This window comes from Aplidium turbinatum, chromosome 2, assembly GCF_918807975.1.
Source record: "Aplidium turbinatum chromosome 2, kaAplTurb1.1, whole genome shotgun sequence".
NCBI classification, from domain to species: domain Eukaryota; kingdom Metazoa; phylum Chordata; class Ascidiacea; order Aplousobranchia; family Polyclinidae; genus Aplidium; species Aplidium turbinatum.
Window position 1 is genome coordinate 20,729,553 of NC_137473.1, and position 19,800 is coordinate 20,749,352.

Sequence of the window (19,800 nt, forward strand, 5' to 3'; positions counted from 1 at the left end):
TTATACCTATTCCTTTTAAAAATAAATATTGAATGCGCTTTATTCACTGCTTTTTTATGCAAGCAACGAAATCAGTAATCGTTTTTCACTAATCGATATTTAGGAGAACTGCTGAATCATTTTTTTGTTGTTCACTTACTTCGTCGTCAAAACGAATTTACGAGATTTAGTTTTCGGATTACTATCCGACCTAGTCCACTTTCGGTTTTCGAACTTTAAAGGATTAAGGAAAATTTTGTTATTTTTAAAATTATTTTTAGTAATTGCTATTCATTGCTTTTTTTAAGTATCGATAGCGGAAAGTCATTGCTTTGTTGGGCACTATCGAATAGTGAAATAATCATTGCTTTTTGACTAACGACTTTTAACCCTGCATGGCTTAGAAATGTAAATTGGCCTGCGACAGCATGATGAATGATTGTTAAAATAGAAACATTGAAACGCACAGTGAACAATTTGGGTACAGAGTTTGCTACAATTGATAGATATCTTTAAATTCTTATGTTTTGAACTGCCCATCCGTAACTCATTATTGTTTGATCTGTTATTCTTTTACACAACGTCAACTCAACTTATCAGGTTTGGTTGGTCAAGCAAATGGACGTAAGGGAGATCAGGGACCAGTGGGACAAAAATAGCTTTTTCTTTAATAGTTAATCACCTAACCTCAAAGATATTTTTTGATTTTCTGTGTAGAGTTTAATTCATATTTTCATAGTAAGATATCACCACCATGTCATGATTCACCTACTGTCATGTCTGGAATTCACCACTTGGTGGCAGCACTCGCCGACGACTTAGTAGCTCGAAGGAGCATAGAACCAGAGCGATCAACGTCAATTGGACTCGCGGTCAAGTACCTTGCAGACGCTGTCGTTGGCGTGAGCTTTATGTTTATTTGTTACACAAGTTCAGTGTGTGCTACCCCAAAAAAGATTATCAAAATATTGTACTTTGCTAACACTATTGTATTTTATCAAAGCACGAGGTTATGCCTTTGTAGACAAATTGATTTTTGCACTTGGATTTATTCTGTGTTTGCTAGTGTTTTTTAAATTTCAAGATACTGTTTACTGAAATCAGCATAAAATTGAATTGATGGCATAGCTTGTAATTTATGAATAAATAATACAACTATAATAAATAATTATAATTACCACTTCTAAAAAAATGGAAACACTGACCAGTGTACGTTAAAGAGACACGTTCAAATGCAACTCAATTTGCACAGTCGCGGAAATACACAAACTAATCTCCCTACAGTTGGTTTCATCAGCATTTACCACTAGCCAATCTTATTTTTCACAACAGATTTTAGTTTTTGTAATCTCTCTTGATGCGCTTCGTCATAGATTTTAAATTCATCAAACGTTTTCACATAATAAATTCATTAAAGCAGCATATTAAATCCATTGAATAAGTTGTAAACTTGTAAAGGGAGTTTTTTACATGAAAGTTTAGGCACCAATTTTTTTCTGTGATTCCTGCTTTTGATTAATGCGCTGATGGACAAAAGTGAACAAATTTTCTTTAAATTAAGCAACAATGCAATTAGTACGAATCTGTGTTAGATTAATTGTAACGTTTTGGCAGGGCAAACTTGTAATTTATTTTTGTTTATAACATTACCTTTCTCTGTGCTGTGGCTCAAAACGATTTTTATGTAGAAAACTTTAAAAGATTACCAAGTTTTGAAGAAAAAAACAACTAAACATTATGACAAAGAAATCAGTTCATCAGAATCATCGTCACTGGGATCAGCTGTAAGCGATCTTGCCGATACCCTTATTACGTCAACAATTAAAAAAGTAGGTACTGCAACAATCTTTTAAAGAACTGTAATAATCATCTTGATATTGTTGTTAATTAGGGTTGTAAAGCTAAACTACATCCCATATAAAAGACTTGTCGATTTTAACAAACTGTTTAAAATTTCAGCTTCAAAGTGCTTAGATTGGTTTTCTTAAGGTTACCAGTTTTTATTTTTTCATCATAAACAAAGGTGACCGCTTTTTTTTTTCCAGAGTAAGGCCAAAGTTGAAAGCGTAGTCTTCAGTGATATTTTCCGTGACGTGTTGTGTATATTTTGTTGCCTAATGTTTATAATTAGATTCTTAATACATTCTCCATAGCAGCACAGTTTTTAAAATATATAAAACAGTTTTAAAAAAATGGATACTCCTAGTGAAGAGTCACAGCATACTCAACCGGTTCGCACTAAACCGATTCGCGTAAACCGCTTCCTTAACATAAAAAGGTTCGCCGAATCGGTTTCTGGCCAACTTTCTTGAGTGAACTTTGTAACGGTTCCATGGAGGGCACTTGATCGTGTTTTTGCAAAATTTTTGAGCTTGCTTCGCTCGCTGGATCCTATTCTAGTAATCTGACGGGTGGCAGTGGAAACGTATGGTTTTCTCAGAGGAAACAATTAAAAAAAAATTGAAATCTTTCTGTAGTAAAAGAAATAAACTTCAAAGTGTCAATTTTAAACCAAAACTTGTCACTCAAACTTCTAGAGAAATCCAGGTTTATTTTGATGAATTTGGTCAAATACAGGTTGTTCATTTTTGTACAGAAATTATTATTGGGCCTACAAATGCACAAAAGCGATCAAAACAAAGTTAAATTTGTCAACGTTTTTTAGGGGAAAGCCTCGATCCACGTCCAATGCTAAACTATTTCGTTTTTGGGCTTCAACTTTGAATTGTTTATTTAATCTTGCTAATTTTGATTATTTAAAAAATCAAACAAAATCATGGATTATTGTAGTAACCATCAAAAACTAAAAAAGTCGTGGGCAGGTCGTATGGCAAGATATTAGGCCAACAGTTGGACTAACAAACTAGCAACTGGGACACCCTGGGTTTCCTTTTTTATTTCTTTGTTTGTGTCAGACAAAAATCCAAGTCGTATTACATACTACCTGAAAAGTGTTTCGGTGCTCGTAAGGTACTGGTTGTTTAATTTTCGTGGTTGCATATGAAATGTTCATCGGACCGCAAAAATATTCAACTTGTCAAAATGGACCTTTGCTAACATTAGTTGAGTAGCCCTGCTGTATAGGCTTTCGTAGGCCTGCACGCTATCTGCTGTCAAAAATACGAGAACTGCGTAAGGCCGAACCTTGAATAAGAACTCCAGCCAGTCATCCTTCCCATGTCCATCCTGCAATAGAAGCTTTGCCGCACACATGGGCCTCAACAGTTATTTTTGCACCCAAGCATGCCAACCACAGATTAAATTTTCATTCATTGCTTTGCTGTCAAAGAGGATTTCTGTATTAGTTTTACTATATCAAATTACCTTCCGTGGAAGGTGAATTGATACATTTGAGTGACGTCTTTACCATTTCCATTAAAAGAAAAGTAACAAAAATAGGAAAGTGACAATGTTTTTAAAAAAGTGTGCAAGGGATCAGGCTTTCATTTCAGCCTAAAATCAGTAGTTTGTGTCATGTAGTTTTCAATTAAAAGGCAAAAATGTATCACATTACCTTCCCTTCTACTAGCCTCTAAAACCTTTCACAGGTTGTTTCACACTTAATTGAGATCATCAGAAGGTTCTTATTCAAATAGAATCTTTTTAAACATATTCTATTTAAATAAGAACCTTTTGATGATCTCAATTAAGGGTGAAGCAGCCCGTAAAGGGTTTTACTGTAGAGACTAATAACTGCATTTTATGTATTGAATTGTCTATAGTAGTATGTGGATTATTATGGAAAATAAAATTTTGCCTGAATATTTGTAGGGCTATTTGAAACTTCCACAAAGAATACGTTGACTTTTAACAATGTGTAAGTAGGCGAACCGGTTGCAAACTGGATTGAATCTCACCACTGATTACATGCCTTAATTGAATTTGTGCAATGCCGGTAAATAAAATAATATTATCGCTTGTTTCCATTGACTGTTATGTTAATCGTTTATCCAGGCTAGGGATCAAATTTAAATCAAATTTTGGGCGTTACCTGTACTTTGCTTGGTTTCTTTATATATTTGAAAAAATACACGCTAAATTGCTGACTTTGCTGATATTGCTTGCATTTATGCAGCTGAAGAGTGGTCAGTCTACAGAAAAGAAGAAACCAGAATTGGTTTCTGAGTCGGAGCAAAGCAGTGAAGAGTGCTCATCGCACGATGAAGCTATAGAAGGAGCTTCTAGATTATTCTCATCGCTCTTAAGTGGATTGGTGGAAGAGTTTGCGAAACTTTCTTCTTCAGAAGAAAAGTAGGTTTAGCTGTGAGCAAGTGGAAAAGACAAATTGTTTAAGATTTTTTATTCCAAGGAGCTGCTGGTATCCCAAAACAAATGAATTACTTTGACTATGACGTTGCAGAAGCAGCACTGAGTCTAGCGACCTTGAGAGCGTCCTTAGTTCTGCAGTGAGCTTGATCGTGGTTGACGTCATTGCTTCAAAAGTGGTCGAGCGCATTCAGCAACGTGTGACGTCGTTGAACCCGACAGAAGTGATGCAATTAAAGGAGGAAGTCCAAGGGGTCGTGTTCGGCCTGTTCGAATCACAAAAAAAGTAAGTTGATATGTTTTCAGTTATTTAAATTGCTTGATTTGCCTGCACGTCCAAAGTCAGCGCAAATGTGCTTTTTGTCGATATAGCCTATTGTTAATGTAGTGGTACCGCAGTGAAGTGCTGTCAATATAATTTCAAATAGTTTTGTACTGCTAAATTGATAAGTTTTGTTTGAAAACCAAACACAAGCGTAATGATATGACTGCTTGAGTCGGTGCGTATATGCTTTGGTGGTGATTACAAGTTACGTTGTTTTACATAGAATTAGCGAGTTAGTTTTAATGTTAAAGCTTTGTCAGATAGTTCGTCTTGTATCGCAAACACACAACGTCAAGTAACATCTGCGGCTGTCAGACCACATGAACAATGATACTACCACATATACGATATGCTATAAAATAGACATTAAAACAGCTATTTTCATCAATTGTGAATTTTTGAAAAATAAATTTTGCTTGAATAAAAATTGCTAAGCATGCAAAGTAAACTTGAAATCTAGTTTAAAACCCTGTATACAGTGTCCATGATCAATTGGATATTTGTATGTTTGCAGGCTTATATAGTAATTGATTGAAATTATAATGAAGACTAAAAACTATAAAACAGCCATTCAAAATTTCAGATTGTTTCCACTGACGTCATTTGGTTCAACGTTGGTTGCTCAGTCAGCTGAGTCAGCTTCAACAAATGTTGCCATTAAAATGTATTTGAAGTTGTATCAAAGAAAATAACGGAGTCTGATCGATGGATAATTTCAACCATAATAATAACAAAAATTATCCCCCCTTCCCCCGGGATAAGTTAAGTCCGCCGTGGGACTAAGATCAGCTGTTTAGAAGCATATCAAACCATTTGATGCGGAAACATACAATTTCAACAATTCCTCACAAAATTTCGGGGGGGGGGCTTGGACCCCCTCCATAAATCCGCGCCTGTGCATGCTACTAGCACCATCAGCATCCTCATCCCTACGTCCAATCTCGCAATCTTCTATAGATCTCAATTTTTTTGTCATGTATGACAAAATAGAATTAGCTTTCCGTTTGCCAACACAAATAAGTGCGAAAACAACAATTAGCACGAAAAAAAATTGAAACAAAACACTAATTTTGTAAACAGTAAATTTGATGTAAACGTTTTTCCTACTTACAAAATATTCAAATTTACTTCGTATTTTTAACTAAAGTCCCAGACGCCTTCGTCTCTCTGCTCAAATGTCGTATACAGTTTTACAGGTCCGCGTGATTCGGCATTGACGTACGATAGCCTACATCGGTATGTCCTCCAGACATTTGACCACGAGAGTACGGGAGCATCTGAACTTTAGGGAGTTAAAGAAAAGTGTCATCAAAGACCATATAATGGAGTGTTCTTTTTGCACTGGTCGAAATTCTGTGCTGACTCATTTAAAATTTTACGCAAAAGCAAATCCCAATTTGACACCAAAATTCACTGATATGGTAGGAAGCACTGTTAATCAAACGCTACAACCCAAATTTAAACAAACAATCATTTGCTGGAGGCGCGTCCATTCTCCTCAACATTTACTTGATGTATCACGTTTCCTGTGGTGCAAATTTTTTTGTAGTTATTTATGTAGTTGCCTTTTCCCAATGTAATTTTACCTTCAAGAAGTTGAAATTTATTGCATTGTTATAAATATTTTCAGATTTCTAATGAGGGCTTAAGTTAAACAGAAAACATTCGACTGTTAAAACTATTTGTAAATATGTAAAATATATTGTTATAATGCTCAGCCCTGTTGTATTGTTGTGTCTTATTCATATCTAACCTGTAAGCAAAAGGTATAAATGGGGAACATATAAAAAATTCATGTTTGGTGGTGGGTTTGGGAGGGGGCTTCATCCCCCTTAGCCCCATGCTGGGTGCGCTACAGTCCCTGTCCACCTACCGCTCATTAACTCTCGGGTACAGTAGATCATTCTGAATGAAGTTGATCTCTTACGATCTCTGTATGTTTCATTAGAGCCCATTGTTTCTTTTTATATAATAAAAACAATTGGTAAAACGCACATGTTAATTGCTTTTCGTATTTTCAGAAAATCTGAAAAAGATGGAAAACATGCAGGAACGAAATCACATTCTAGTAAGCTTTTCGGTATTTTCTTTATTGAAAATGCTTAACCTAGGCTACATGTTTGCCTATGTTCTGGATATGTAGCAGGATCGAAGTAAGGCAACCACATCTGTGATAACACCTTATCGCGCCGTGTATAAGCTATGATGTTTTGTGGTCACAATTTGTTTAATGTGGCACTCATCTATTGTATTGTAGGTTTGTGATGTCATTGTCAATGTCTGTGTACTAGTTGTGCTGATTTTCGATTGTAGCTAGGTAGGTGATTTGAAAGGTTTTTGCCCATTTTGTATGCTAAGGAAAGAGCAGTATATTAAATTTCACACTGATTTAGAAATTAGTAAGCTTTATTTGAGTTTGTTATCAAAATGCTGTTTTAAAGTGGCATTCTGTCGCCAAGTAAAATTAAAGTGTGACTATTATTTTGTTGATTTCTGAAGGTGCTATTATTAATTATTTCCCAAGGGCACGCACAAAAATGAATTTAGCCTACCTAGTTTTCTCCACACTGCATTCGAGCTAAATGTCGAGAAGATAAGCTATAAATACCTTTTTAATGCCTTTGGCATGAAACGGTTAAGGTTTGTTCCAACAAGCTGCTGCATTCACGGTGAAAGATAGTTGGTTTGCCACGGGGTACCACAAAATATTTTGCTTTTCTATAAGGTGCCGTAAGTCTAAAAAAAGTTGGGAACCACTGCCCTAGCTGTTACAATCTTGGTAGGCACTTAAACATGACATTTCCCGGTAAGACTTGTAAGACCAGTAAAACACCGCCAACCAATCAGAACATATGTTTAGGTGACTATCATCCAATTGTGACTCTAGCATTCAGCCAGAGAGTTGATCCTACTTTGAACTTTGTTTGGTAATTACAGAAGGAAAAAAGTTAAGGTTTGGGTGGGAATCGACCCCACGTTATCGAAATGTATTTCCTAGTCTCAACCCAATTGACACTAGATCACGCTAGTTGCGGCGGAACGTTCAAATTTTGCTTTCTATCAGAAATATTTGCGTTTTTGCTCTGTTTTACATGTAACTTTCTGATTGGTTGAAACGCTGTTTCTGTAACTTCTGGTTGGTACAATGATTCGTTTGTCTTACCAATTTTTTTTATTTGTTTAAGTTTAAGCCTACCTACAATCTTCGACAGTGTGTAGCAGACTTTCAAAAAAGTCCTTGATTTGCTTTCGTTGATACAATTTGATGTAATATTGTTCCAGACAATGGTTCACCTAATCAAACGTCATATAAAAAACCGTTCAAGTCTACTGAATATTACGTCATGGAAGTTGCTAGAAAATGTGCCAAAATTGCACCATCGTTCATAAGACTTGTGTCAAACCTGTTTGGACCTGTTTGGGCCTGTTTCAGTTTGAAACCTGTTTAAACAGGAAATATTACATCAGCTTTAAACACCTGTTTGAATGACTTCATAATTGTCTTTCATTATTGCGTCACAGTACTGCATATGTGAGTTTGAGATATTGCTATCTATTCTGGTCATTCGTAAAATGATTGTTTGAAAGTTGGCCGCACATTTAACTGTTTGCTTAGTGCTTGCTAACTGGACAAAAGTTCCGTCTTTTATCCAAGTAATCTGTATCGTAGTGACAGTTTTTAGAGGTGTACGGCGTTGCATCTCGATTTCGATAGCCGCGGGCTAATTTTACAGGAATACACTTATTGAATAGACGTTTCAAGGAGTGTTTCTTTTTCGGTCGATACATACAGACGAACGGATTCGGGAACCTTATGTTACAATTTTCCCACGAAGAGATTATGGTTTACCGCTGTGACAATAAAAAATAAAAGACGAGTTCTTGTCAGTTGGTAGGCTGCAGAAGCACATAAAAAATAAAAGACGTGTTTGTTGTCAGCTAGTGCAGAAGAACTACTTAGAAGTACAAGAAATAATAAAAGAAGATTTGTTGGTTGGTAGTCTACACTCTTACAGAAGCAAGGAAAAGTAAAGACATTTCTTCTCAGTTTGGTACTGAAGAAAAATAACTTTGACATTCATTGGCAAGAAAGAAGATTAAAGACAATCCATCTGTGCTTGTAGATTCAAGTGGAAGAATCCAAACAAGTTTTGTGGACTTTAGGACTTCATACCCGTACAGCTACGGTATCGTGCATTTAAATTCTTTTTTGTATTTTTTATGGTCTTTACAGTTAAGTTTTTTATAACTTAAATTTGTGTGTTTGTGTAATTTAACTTTTTAATTGTTAAATTTAGCCCCAACATTTAATATGTCTACACTCGGTGGCGACAGGGACTCGACCGCCGTCGACTCGACTGAGTTTAAGCCTGATGATGTTCTTTGCGGTCGGGCAGGCCATTCTGGGGAGGGACCCAGTAACGATGAGGCAAAGTCAGTTCGAGAGGCCCGGCATCTTCGACGGGATATTTTGACTCAAATTGGGAAACTTTCTGTAGCCCTAGGTTCTTTGAGTGATAAGCAGGAACTGTTAATTTTTCGATCTAACTTATCTACTTTAGAAGAGGAATTAAGGCATTTCCATGCTCTTTTGAGTAAAATTGTTAACTCTGCAATCTTGGCAGAACTTCGTGATAGGGTAGATCCCGAATTTAACTCGTTAAAAAATAACTTCGAACAAAAAGAAAGTGAGTTCTCAGATAGGTTGGATGCTGACATACATCCTGAGGATAGCGCCTCAAATGTAAGCACTAGGATGTCTGAGAGCTCGTCACGGATAGTTACACAAATTAACCTACAGTTAAAACGAGAGGAGCTCCAGATACAAGCTGAGGCCGAAGCAAGAGCTGCTGAGGCCATCGCGAGAGCTGAGGCCATACGAGCTGAGGCTGCCGCGAGAGCTGAGGCCGACACGAGAGCTGCTGAGGCTGCTGCGAGAGCTGCTGAGGCCGCCGCGAAAGCTGAAGCTAGAGCTGCTGAGTTCGCACTCAAAGACGCTCAGTTGAGGGCCGAACAACGTAAAGAGGTAGTTTTAGCTGAATATCGTTCTGAGTTGGGCTCCCGGCGTAGCTCTAGGAAGGGCTCTTCTAGGCATTCCAGAAATGAACATCAATCGCAGTTTAATTTACATAACCTTTTCCAAACGCCCGTTCAACCTGTGGGTGGACCAGGGCAATCCACACGTTTTCCAGCTGTTTCAGGAGGTCTCGGGGCCGCGGCTAAGGGTCTTCCGAAGGCTTTAGAGCCAAGGTCTGCAAATTACAACCGAACTCCTCCCCCAGAGCGTACAGGTCACGGGGCCGCCATTAGCAGTAATGCTTTGCCCCCTTCACAGTTTTCTGCGCCGCTAGTTTTTGATCGCCCAGCTACACGTAATTTGGGTGGTTGTGAGAGGCGTATCGTGTCTCCTGATTTTAACGTGTGTGAGGATCGTGATCGGGCTGTGCATGTGACTGAGCCCACTCAGCCCATTAAGGGTCGGATGCACCAAACGTGGTTAACTGCTGGTTAAGTTAACCAATCGGTTAACTTTCATTTAACCAAAATGTGATATGCACCAACGCTGACAATGAGTTAACCGCAGGTTAACTTGGCTGACTTAACCGAAAAGTTAACCCAACAGACGATGTGAGTTAACCATTGGTTAACTTGATGAAGTTGTTTGTTTTCGCTTCAGTTAGCTTACTGGTGCTGATTGCTGAGTTTAATTATCATTAGCTGTATTTTACCACATGTTTGTATTATATAAACAACAAGTTTGTACATCGCGACATCAACATTAAAAATGAATTTCAATAATTCAGTTATGATCACTGTAAATTTTCTTTTTCAGCTTTCTCTAATTTTAATTTCAGAATTTTCATTTTCACTTCATGTTCTTCCCTCTTCCAATCAAGTTCTTTCTTCCTGCAGTCGATTTCATGCTCTACCATTTCCATTTTTCTTTTCAACAGATCATCCATTGTTATTTTCTTTCGTTTGTGTAATGATTCCACAATCTCTGCACCGGTACTTGCTTCTATGATTTGTGTGGTGTTTATGAGGGTACTGTTTGCCACAGGGCTATCATGTATGAACACCAGTTCCACTGGGTCTGTTGCTTCTTGTGAACATTCTGCAATAAAAAAATTGACATCACAAAGATTGTGCTTCAGGTGTTAAGTAAAATTACTGTTACAGTCACTTGAATTTGAACTAGCAGAGTTTATTAATGGTTCCTTGAAATCTGTGAAAGCATTAACTTTTTTGCATATGATGGAAGGTTGGCATGGCACAACTTTTCACTACCTACACCTAATATAAAAAAAAGTTGGGGGCCCCAAAAACTAGGGGGGCTGAGGTCTGTGTCTCATGGTTAATTGGGCCCTGGTTACAGTGAAGTAATTCAGCTATTTACCTCCACAATCCTGTACTTCAAAATTCCCAGCATCAAGCACTGCGTCGTCATCATATTGAGTGGGTAGAGGATTTATTTGTTCGGCTATCATACCTGTTCCACAAATATAATATTGTATTATACATAGCATTAAGGCTGCTTGAAAATAAAGTGTTGAAAATGTATGCATAAATCCACTCACCTTCAACTTCATCCAAAATCGGGTCATCAAGTTTCTGGGGAGGACCACCACCAGTTTTGTATAGCTTAGTGAACGCCTTAGGTCTACTGTGCAAATGAATTAGCCTATTGTTAAAGCTACTACATCATGTTAAATGTGAGAACATAGCCTACGGTATCAAACGGAACGACTCGCTGCCATGCTTTCTTGTATTTGATAAAAGTGACTGTGTAACATTTAAAATGATATTAACAAAACACGTAATGCCTCTAAGAACGCCATAACAAACTGTTTTCTGGTTGACTGCTGCTGATGACTCAGCAAATTCCGACTGTTCGCGCGGTTACCTAACCAGCGGTTGGTGCATTCGGTGGTAACTTTAACCGGCGGTTAAGTTAACCGGTGGTCAGCTAACCACTGGTTAAAGTTAACCGCCGGTTAAGTTAACCACGTTTGGTGCATCCGACCCTAAGGGATATAGCTTGTCTTCTCCCGCTAAATTGAGTTCTCAACAACAGGATTGCTTTTTTGAATACCAAAATAGTAGGACGTTCTTCGATAAGGCGGCCTTGATTGGTTACGATGGTAACAATATGCCATTTATCTTCTTTAAAAATCGTGTTACGGCCTTAATGGCAGCTTCGCCCTTTAAAGGAACTCGTTTGACTTTGTTACAAGCAGCTTGTGTTAGAACAGCTGCGCAAACGATTGCTAATTTGGTTTCTGACACTCCTGGCTTGTCAGAGGAAGACAGAATAGAAATGTCGTTAGCTCGCTTGTCCCAACGTTTTGGAGTTCGTGGAGGTCTTTTCGCCGAACCGGAAATTAGAAAGTATCGTTATGGTAACAAATTGAATTCAATCTCTTCCAGTGATTTGAAAGAGTTTAAAGATGAATTGTCGCAGTGTCTGCTTTACGCGCAAGCTTATGGTCAGCGTGATAAATTAGAAGGACGTTTTGTTTTGGATTTGGCTAAGCGACTCCCGTTTGACGCTAAGCAGCGTTATCTTGACTTTTTAGGTGATCAGTATGGTAGCACTGAGGAACCTACTTTTCAGAGTTTGTTTGAATTTGTAGTTCGAGAAGAAACGCGTAAGTCGACTGATTTTAGCATTATGCTAATGGGCGATTCTGGTGAGTCGCAGCATTTTAAAAAGTTTGGCAAAGGAAAATTGCCTTCATGTCCGGTTAGGCAGACGTCCGTAAAACCCCATGATGATGTGATGTCAGGGAGTTCGCAGTACTCGACTGTTGTTGGCGCACCGCGCGGTGGTGAGGCTAGACGTAAAGACCTGCCGGCATGTATTTGTTGTTCGTCACGTGGTCAAGTTGAATATCATTTTTTGTCTAATTGTAAAGAATTTTTGCGCTTGACACCTAAAGATCGGAGAGATGTCATTGTGAAAGCTGGCAAATGCTTGAATTGTTTGCGCCAGCATATGGTTAGGGATTGCGTTCATGCAAATAACTGTCGTAAGTGTGGGCCTAACAGCGATAGGAAACACTATTTTCTTCTGCATGATTTTTATGTGACGTCACGTGATTCTCTGGATTCGGTTGGGAAAGATGATGCTCGTGCCAGAGTTCCTGTGCGTAATGTTAAGATTGGAAATGTTAAAGCAGCTTTTAACCGCGTTACTGCTGCTCGTGTTTTGAATCCAATGACTGGCAAATCGAAGTTGGTGTATTGTCAGCATGATCCTGGTTCGCAGTTGACGTTTGTTTCGAGTGATTTGGTGTGCGAACTTGGTCTTAAACCGTACGATAAAGCGTCGTTTAAAGCCCTGGCTGGTCAGAAACCTACTTGTGCTAACCTTGTTAAACTCAACATCCAGTCGTTAGAGACAGATGAACTGTTTTGTGATATAACTTCGGTGGTTAACCCAGCTTGGGCTGACGATGTTAAAACTTTACCGCATAAACAAGATTTAAATGGTTTCCGTCATTTTCATGACGTGAATATGTTTCATTTGAATGATTGTAGTACTGTGGATGTACTGATTGGCAACGACAACGCTTATTTTGATGTGGGCCAAAGAGGAGCGTGTTGGTGAAAATCGTAGTGAACCGCATGCTTTACTCACTCCTCTCGGCTGGTTGGCTTGTGGTGGTAAGTCACCCTTAGATGAAAGCGTTGCTAACGTGTGCAGAGTGCAGACGTCTTCTGAGTCGGATGTCATCTCTGGCTTTCAGCGTAAAATTGAGTCTCGTGATATGGAAATAGCAGACCTGAATAAAGTCATTCAGGATTTGACCTTGCAAAATGAAACCTGTGAATTGTCTCGCAATGATAATTTGGCTAGAGAACTTGTTGAACCGAATATTGAGTTGAAAGATGGTCGATTTGAGATACCTGTACCGTTGAAGGAAGATATTGATTTACCTAACAATCTTGTGTTGGCGTCAGATAGAGCTGCTGCTTTAAGGAAGAAGGCTTTAAAACAACCTGAACTTTGTGATTTCCTTACTGACACCATGAAGGATCTTAAATCTAATGGCTATATTGAGCGTGCTGGTGAAGCAGAAAATGTAAAAGGATTTCACTGGTATTTACCATACTTTGTGACGTCACAATTAAAAAAGCGTATTGTTTACGATGGCAAGTCTGAATTTCGAGGAACTTGTGTTAATGATGTAGTGTTTTCGTGTCCTGACTTGTTAAACCTTCTGGCAGATCTCTTGGCTAGATTTCGGCTGAGTAGATTTGGTTTCGTGGCCGATATGACCAAGTACTTTTTTCACATTTTGGACTCTTCACTACGTAAGCCCAATTTTATTGAACTGCTTACGTACACCAGCAGTGCTGTTCGGATCGTGAACGAACGCCCTTTGGTACCTTTGAGTGACGACCTTAGGGATTTTACTGTCATCACCCCTGCCTCACTTTTGACCCCATACTTAGACCCATACTGTGCTGTTGGGCAACCACATGATCGTGACCAACTAAAAAGGGATTATCGGTTCAATTTGTCACTTTCTCAGCAGTTTTGGAGTAAGTGGATCGATTTTTACTTGCCAGGGCTTCAGGGTCGGAAAAAATGGTTAAAAATGGCCGAGAATTTGGAGCCTGGTCAACTTGTAGTGGTGGGTTCTCTCCAGGACATTGGTAAACGTTGGAAGTATCAACTTGGGAGGGTGCATGAGGTAGTTCCACAAATTAGGAAAGGGAAGCCTGTGGTTCGTAGAGCTAAAGTTGCCGTCTGCAACTATGATGAGAGTACGGGGAAAGTGAAAGTATACTATGTGTTGAGGAATATTTCGTGCCTCGCCCCCGTAAAGAACACCTAAGTGTTAGGGTTTGAGCCTGGTTTTGTCTGCGGTGGCCGACCCTTGTCTGAGCCCGGAACAGTCGGTTATTATCGCAACCATTGTATATAGCGTCATTTTAGTGTGTACCTATGGTACCAATTTCATGTATCGTCGTGTTTATTCTTATTGCTGTTCATTCTTTGCATGCCCTTTGTATTTGCGTATTAACTTAAACGTGAGTGATTCAAACAATTTGTGTATCATGTGTTTTTATTCATTGGCTCACAATTGTCGTCAATTCTTTTTTAGTTATGCCATGTCAAACTGTCATAACTAGGGGCCGCTATGTTCCAGACAATGGTTCACCTAATCAAACGTCATATAAAAAACCGTTCAAGTCTACTGAATATTACGTCATGGAAGTTGCTAGAAAATGTGCCAAAATTGCACCATCGTTCATGACTTGTGTCAAACCTGTTTGGACCTGTTTGGGCCTGTTTCAGTTTGAAACCTGTTTAAACAGGAAATATTACATCAGCTTTAAACACCTGTTTGAATGACTTCATAATTGTCTTTCATTATTGCGTCACAGTACTGCATATGTGAGTTTGAGATATTGCTATCTATTCTGGTCATTCGTAAAATGATTGTTTGAAAGTTGGCCGCACATTTAACTGTTTGCTTAGTGCTTGCTAACTGGACAAAAGTTCCGTCTTTTATCCAAGTAATCTGTATCGTAGTGACAGTTTTTAGAGGTGTACGGCGTTGCATCTCGATTTCGATAGCCGCGGGCTAATTTTACAGGAATACACTTATTGAATAGACGTTTCAAGGAGTGTTTCTTTTTCGGTCGATTCATACAGACGAACGGATTCGGGAATCTTATGTTACAATTTTCCCACGAAGAGATTATGGTTTACCGCTGTGACCAAATATGTCTTACAGATCCTTCTTCTTTACTGTCATCTAGCGATCGCTCTACCATCAACTCTGCCGCTGGGGCGCTTGCCGAAAGCATATTGCAACGGTTGCTAGACAATCAACAAACGAAGTTGGATACAGGTAAGATATGTGCTTCTCTTCGTAAGATCGTGTTTCAAAACAATTTACAATGACAGTATTTCACTTTCAGTTGAAGATGCCTTTTCTTCTTCTTTATCCTTTCAGTCGTTTACGACTCTCGGTCACTCTATACGTCATCTTTCTCCACATTTCTCGATCCCACGCAGCCTCCTTCAATTCATGCACTCCCATACCACTGTCATTTACAATTGTGTCAAGCCATCTTGTTTTTGGGCGCCCCCTTCCTCTTCCTCCGCTGACCAAACCAAGCATGATGTCTTTTTCCATTGATTTGCTTCTCATTATGTGACCAAAATATGAAAGTTTCTGCCTGACGATTCTAGCTTCTAGGGATATGTCCGGTTTAATTTGTTCGAGAATTTTCTCATTTGTTACTTTGGCTGTCCAAGGAACACGCAGTAATTCAAATGCGTCAATCTTTCTTCTGTCTGTTTTGTTCATTGTCCATGTTTCGCATCCGTAAGTTGCAATTGGGTACATAATATCATTGATTAGCTTCTTTTTTGTTTCTAATTTTATATCCTTGCTCTTCCAAATGCTATTGATTCCAAAAAATGCATTTCTTCCCAGCGCTATTCTTCTCCTTATCTCTGGTGAGTTATTGCATTTCAGTCCTGTGAAAATAAGAGTCCTCCAAGACTTTTCTAAGGGCAAGTTTAAACGCAACCTTTCTCAAAATTTGCTCCTGTTTTGCTCAAACGAAGTGTAGCAATATCATCAGACACACTGTGCTAGCGCTACGTCGAAACACACTTTGAAAATCATTGCATAATCCAATGTCTGATCCACTGAGCTTAAATCATAAACTAGATAGTAGAAATTATAATTTTACATCATTTCAGCTTCGGACCACGTCAAAATAATGCAAAATAAGCAGAGAAGGGCATCCGCCACTTTCAAAATATTGTAATTGTGGCATCGCCACTTACATCCTCCATTTTCATTAGCAGTAGCGCAGTTACCACTAGGCCTACTCGCTACTAGTCAATGAAAAGTAACGCGATACTGCTACCGCTACTCGAACTAAAAGTAGCGCTCTACAGCTACCTCTACGCGCTAACTTTTGCCTTAAACTGACACTGGAAAGCCCTATTCATGTTCCTTGTGACACTGCCATGTCAACGTTATCATGGAAAATAAGTTCATGGTAAAATTTTGTTCTTACACTCCAGTGTTTCTATCAAATCTCTAAAAACTATTAATCTTTTTCACTACAAATTGGAAAGAAGCAAGAAGCGAAAGTACGACTGGGGCATTCGCAGTGCTTCTCTGCTATCTTGAGAAAAAATACCGTCGTTACAGCAGCCACTAGGCTACACTAACAAATTGTAGTTAATGCAATCATGCAGCAAGAAATTTTCGACATTCAAACTGATGAAATAATGCAGTTAAAATTGACATTATGGCGTCACAATACTTTTACAAAATTAGTTATTTACATAAATACCGGGGTTATTCTGCTCGGAAAGTTGACAATGTCAGCTTTGTTTGTTTCAGTTCCAGAAAACGAGGATGCTATAAACTCAATTGATGACCTTGAAACCCCTGCTCAAAATGCAAGCATAAGTGCTGCAATCAATCTGCTCCATAGTGACTTTGGGCGATTGTCACTGAAACAAAAAGGGTAAGTTTGTAAATCAGAAAACATTGAAAATGAAAATCGTTCGTTTCTTGCCAAGGGAGGAAGGGGGAGGTGGAGATTTAACAAAACTTTTTTAATTCTAAGCTTTGATTTTCAAAAGCAACAATATGTTCGAAGACTAATCGTATAATTAAAGTTTGAGATTTTCTTTTACTTTTAGTTTAGGCTATCTCTAAAATTACTTTAAATTTTCACAATCAATGTTTTTCGCAACTTCAGCACCTTTTCCACTCACTTGTTCAGTGGAATGTATGAGTATGTTTTTGATAGGCCATTTGAAAATGTCATTTCAGAAGCAAACAAGAAATTTTATGAAAAACGACAATGCAGTTTGTGGTATCAGATTGTTTTTGCCCGAAGTCGCAATTTGCTTTTTTTTAAGTAAATCAATAAACAAGATTTCGATAGGCAAAGACAATGAACAAACGTACCCATATTTACTCAATAGGCTGCTGCCATATGACAACTGTGACGCCATAGCTTGAAAATTTGAAATCAAAATTTTGTTTCTTGTATCCATTCAAAAGCACTAAACTTAAATGTTAGAAAACGGTTATTTTTTTTTGTCACTTTTTTCGATATTTGCCAAAATAATGTCACCACTCAATACCAAATATTTAAGGCCATAGATTCTGAGATATCGATACGATAATTACTTTTTTTATATAAATCTCCAGTACAACCCTGTTTATGTATTTAAAGAATATGTGAACTCGAAGCAGCTTTAAATGCTGCAGCTAGCCAAGTTGTCACGGAAGCAATATCCAATAAAGTACTTGAAAGAATCGAAGAACAAGCCATCACGCGATTGAGCGATGTTGATAGTTCACAACTGAAACAAGAAGTTCGAGAAATTGTCTCCGATCTTATCGATACGCACGAAAGGTATCAATGTACTAATACACAGCCTACAATTAGACCTGCTCAAAAATCAAAAATTTTCAAATGTTTCAGCTTTTCGCATTGTTTCCCATGAGTTTGACCACGTGAATCCCGAAAATGACAACCATTTTGCTCTCAAATGATGGGATAGGTTAGTAGGTTACCCTGCCTCAAAAAGCTAAAACATTTCTATTTTTGTCAAAATCACCCATTTTTGACCTGTAGGTCCAAGCCATGATCTTGATTCTTGATAGTGGAATTTTTTATTTCAACTAAAAACGCTTTCATCCGATGCCTTACGGATAGCTCACAATTGTGAAATCTTCTAGTGCGTTGTCTTCTTTGTGTGTATGTTTTGCTTGTCTGTTGTTTCCTCTACATTGCTGTTTTTACACACCAAAAATGAACTTTCTTACTTTTGTCTATTGGTAAATGTTTTTACTAACGGTGTTTCATGTTAAAAGAGGGGAAGATTGTCGGCTAGCTTACACCGATTACTTGTAGCCTACTTGATTAAATGCACTAGCACTATACCTATAACAACACAACTAGGTGTTAATAGTCCCCCCCCTCCAAATAATATTCTAGGAAAACACCCCTGCTCCCTGCTCTTGAGGCAGGATATCCCATTATTTGACAGCAAAATGGTTTGAAATTTGAAAATTTTTGAACAGGTGTAAGCCTACGTGCAATGCTTCCGATAGTGTATAAAATGAAAATGTCTTAATCAAACTGGCAAAATAAAACAACAATGTTTGATAGAAACAATTGTGTTGGTTGTGAAATAACGTGCGTCATCTCATTTCGCTTTATGCAGTTCAATAAGTAAGCCTATAATGTTGGTTTGTGCTTAAATGTTTGTATTCATTTATTTGTTGTCAACGTAGGCCTACTTGATACGTGAATATGTTTTTAAAACAAAATAACAAAATATTTTTAACAAACTTATACTACTGTACAAACTATTACTGTAGATGTAAGATATTTTGTTAGAATTGGACTTGGTTACTTGGCTGCACGGCTGTTACTGCTATAGCTCAGTTTGTAATGTTACCTTTCAGTTCATCGAATGCGTCACATCAAACAAGCAAAGCTAGTAAGTTATCTTTTAATGAATGTACCTAACGTAATTTAGAATGCTAAGTCAGACAAAATCACAAAAATTAAAATGTTTAGTTCACACCATTAGTTGCTCATTTGTAATAGCTAATCTCATCAATAAAACCAAACTTAAACTTCTATCTGTCCGGCATCTGATATGTAGGTTATGTGGTAGGCATAAACATATGGATCTTTTTTTAAAGATTTGATTCTCCTTAACATTTAAAGATCACTTCTGTCTTGGTGATAAAACAAAATGACTCATAGCATTAAGAACTTAAAGCTTGACAATTAAATAAACTTATCAGCACCGATTTTTGCCGTCGTATGAAAAATAAACTAAAAATAATTTCTCTTTTTCTTTCTTTCACTGTGGCAAAAGTTTCATTCACTTCCACTTGGTTTTATTTACCATTGCAAAATTTTATTTCCTAACTGACGTATGGCATTTATCCTCACAGAAGGAGCGATTCCTTGGTCGTCAAGCGATCAATCAACAATGAGTTCCGCAACCAGCGCAATTGCGGAAAACCTCATGCACCAGATTTTAGGACATCTATCGGTCAATAGCTCAGGTTTGCATAAATCCTTCGTCGTACGTTTTTCAAACTCAAATTTGTGGATTTTTTAATACAGACATATACAACCAAGCAACCACACGGCATTTAACATAATCCATTAAACATAAACTATAAGCTACAAACGTTTTCGGCCAT

General features: G+C 37.9%; 1 protein-coding gene across 1 annotated transcript in view; it reads left to right on the top strand.

Annotated features, from left to right (window-relative positions):
- Window positions 1–19,800, top strand: part of LOC145764984 (uncharacterized) — a 92,115-nt gene that overhangs the window by 43,668 nt on the left and 28,647 nt on the right. Inside the window, exons 17-26 of the mRNA XM_082576703.1 lie at window positions 719–881; window positions 1,668–1,808; window positions 4,055–4,230; window positions 4,340–4,531; window positions 6,592–6,638; window positions 15,322–15,438; window positions 16,957–17,083; window positions 17,804–17,986; window positions 19,045–19,079; window positions 19,546–19,659. Coding sequence (XP_082432829.1) covers window positions 719–881; window positions 1,668–1,808; window positions 4,055–4,230; window positions 4,340–4,531; window positions 6,592–6,638; window positions 15,322–15,438; window positions 16,957–17,083; window positions 17,804–17,986; window positions 19,045–19,079; window positions 19,546–19,659 — 1,295 coding nt within the window. The remainder of the gene's footprint in view (window positions 1–718; window positions 882–1,667; window positions 1,809–4,054; window positions 4,231–4,339; window positions 4,532–6,591; window positions 6,639–15,321; window positions 15,439–16,956; window positions 17,084–17,803; window positions 17,987–19,044; window positions 19,080–19,545; window positions 19,660–19,800) is intronic.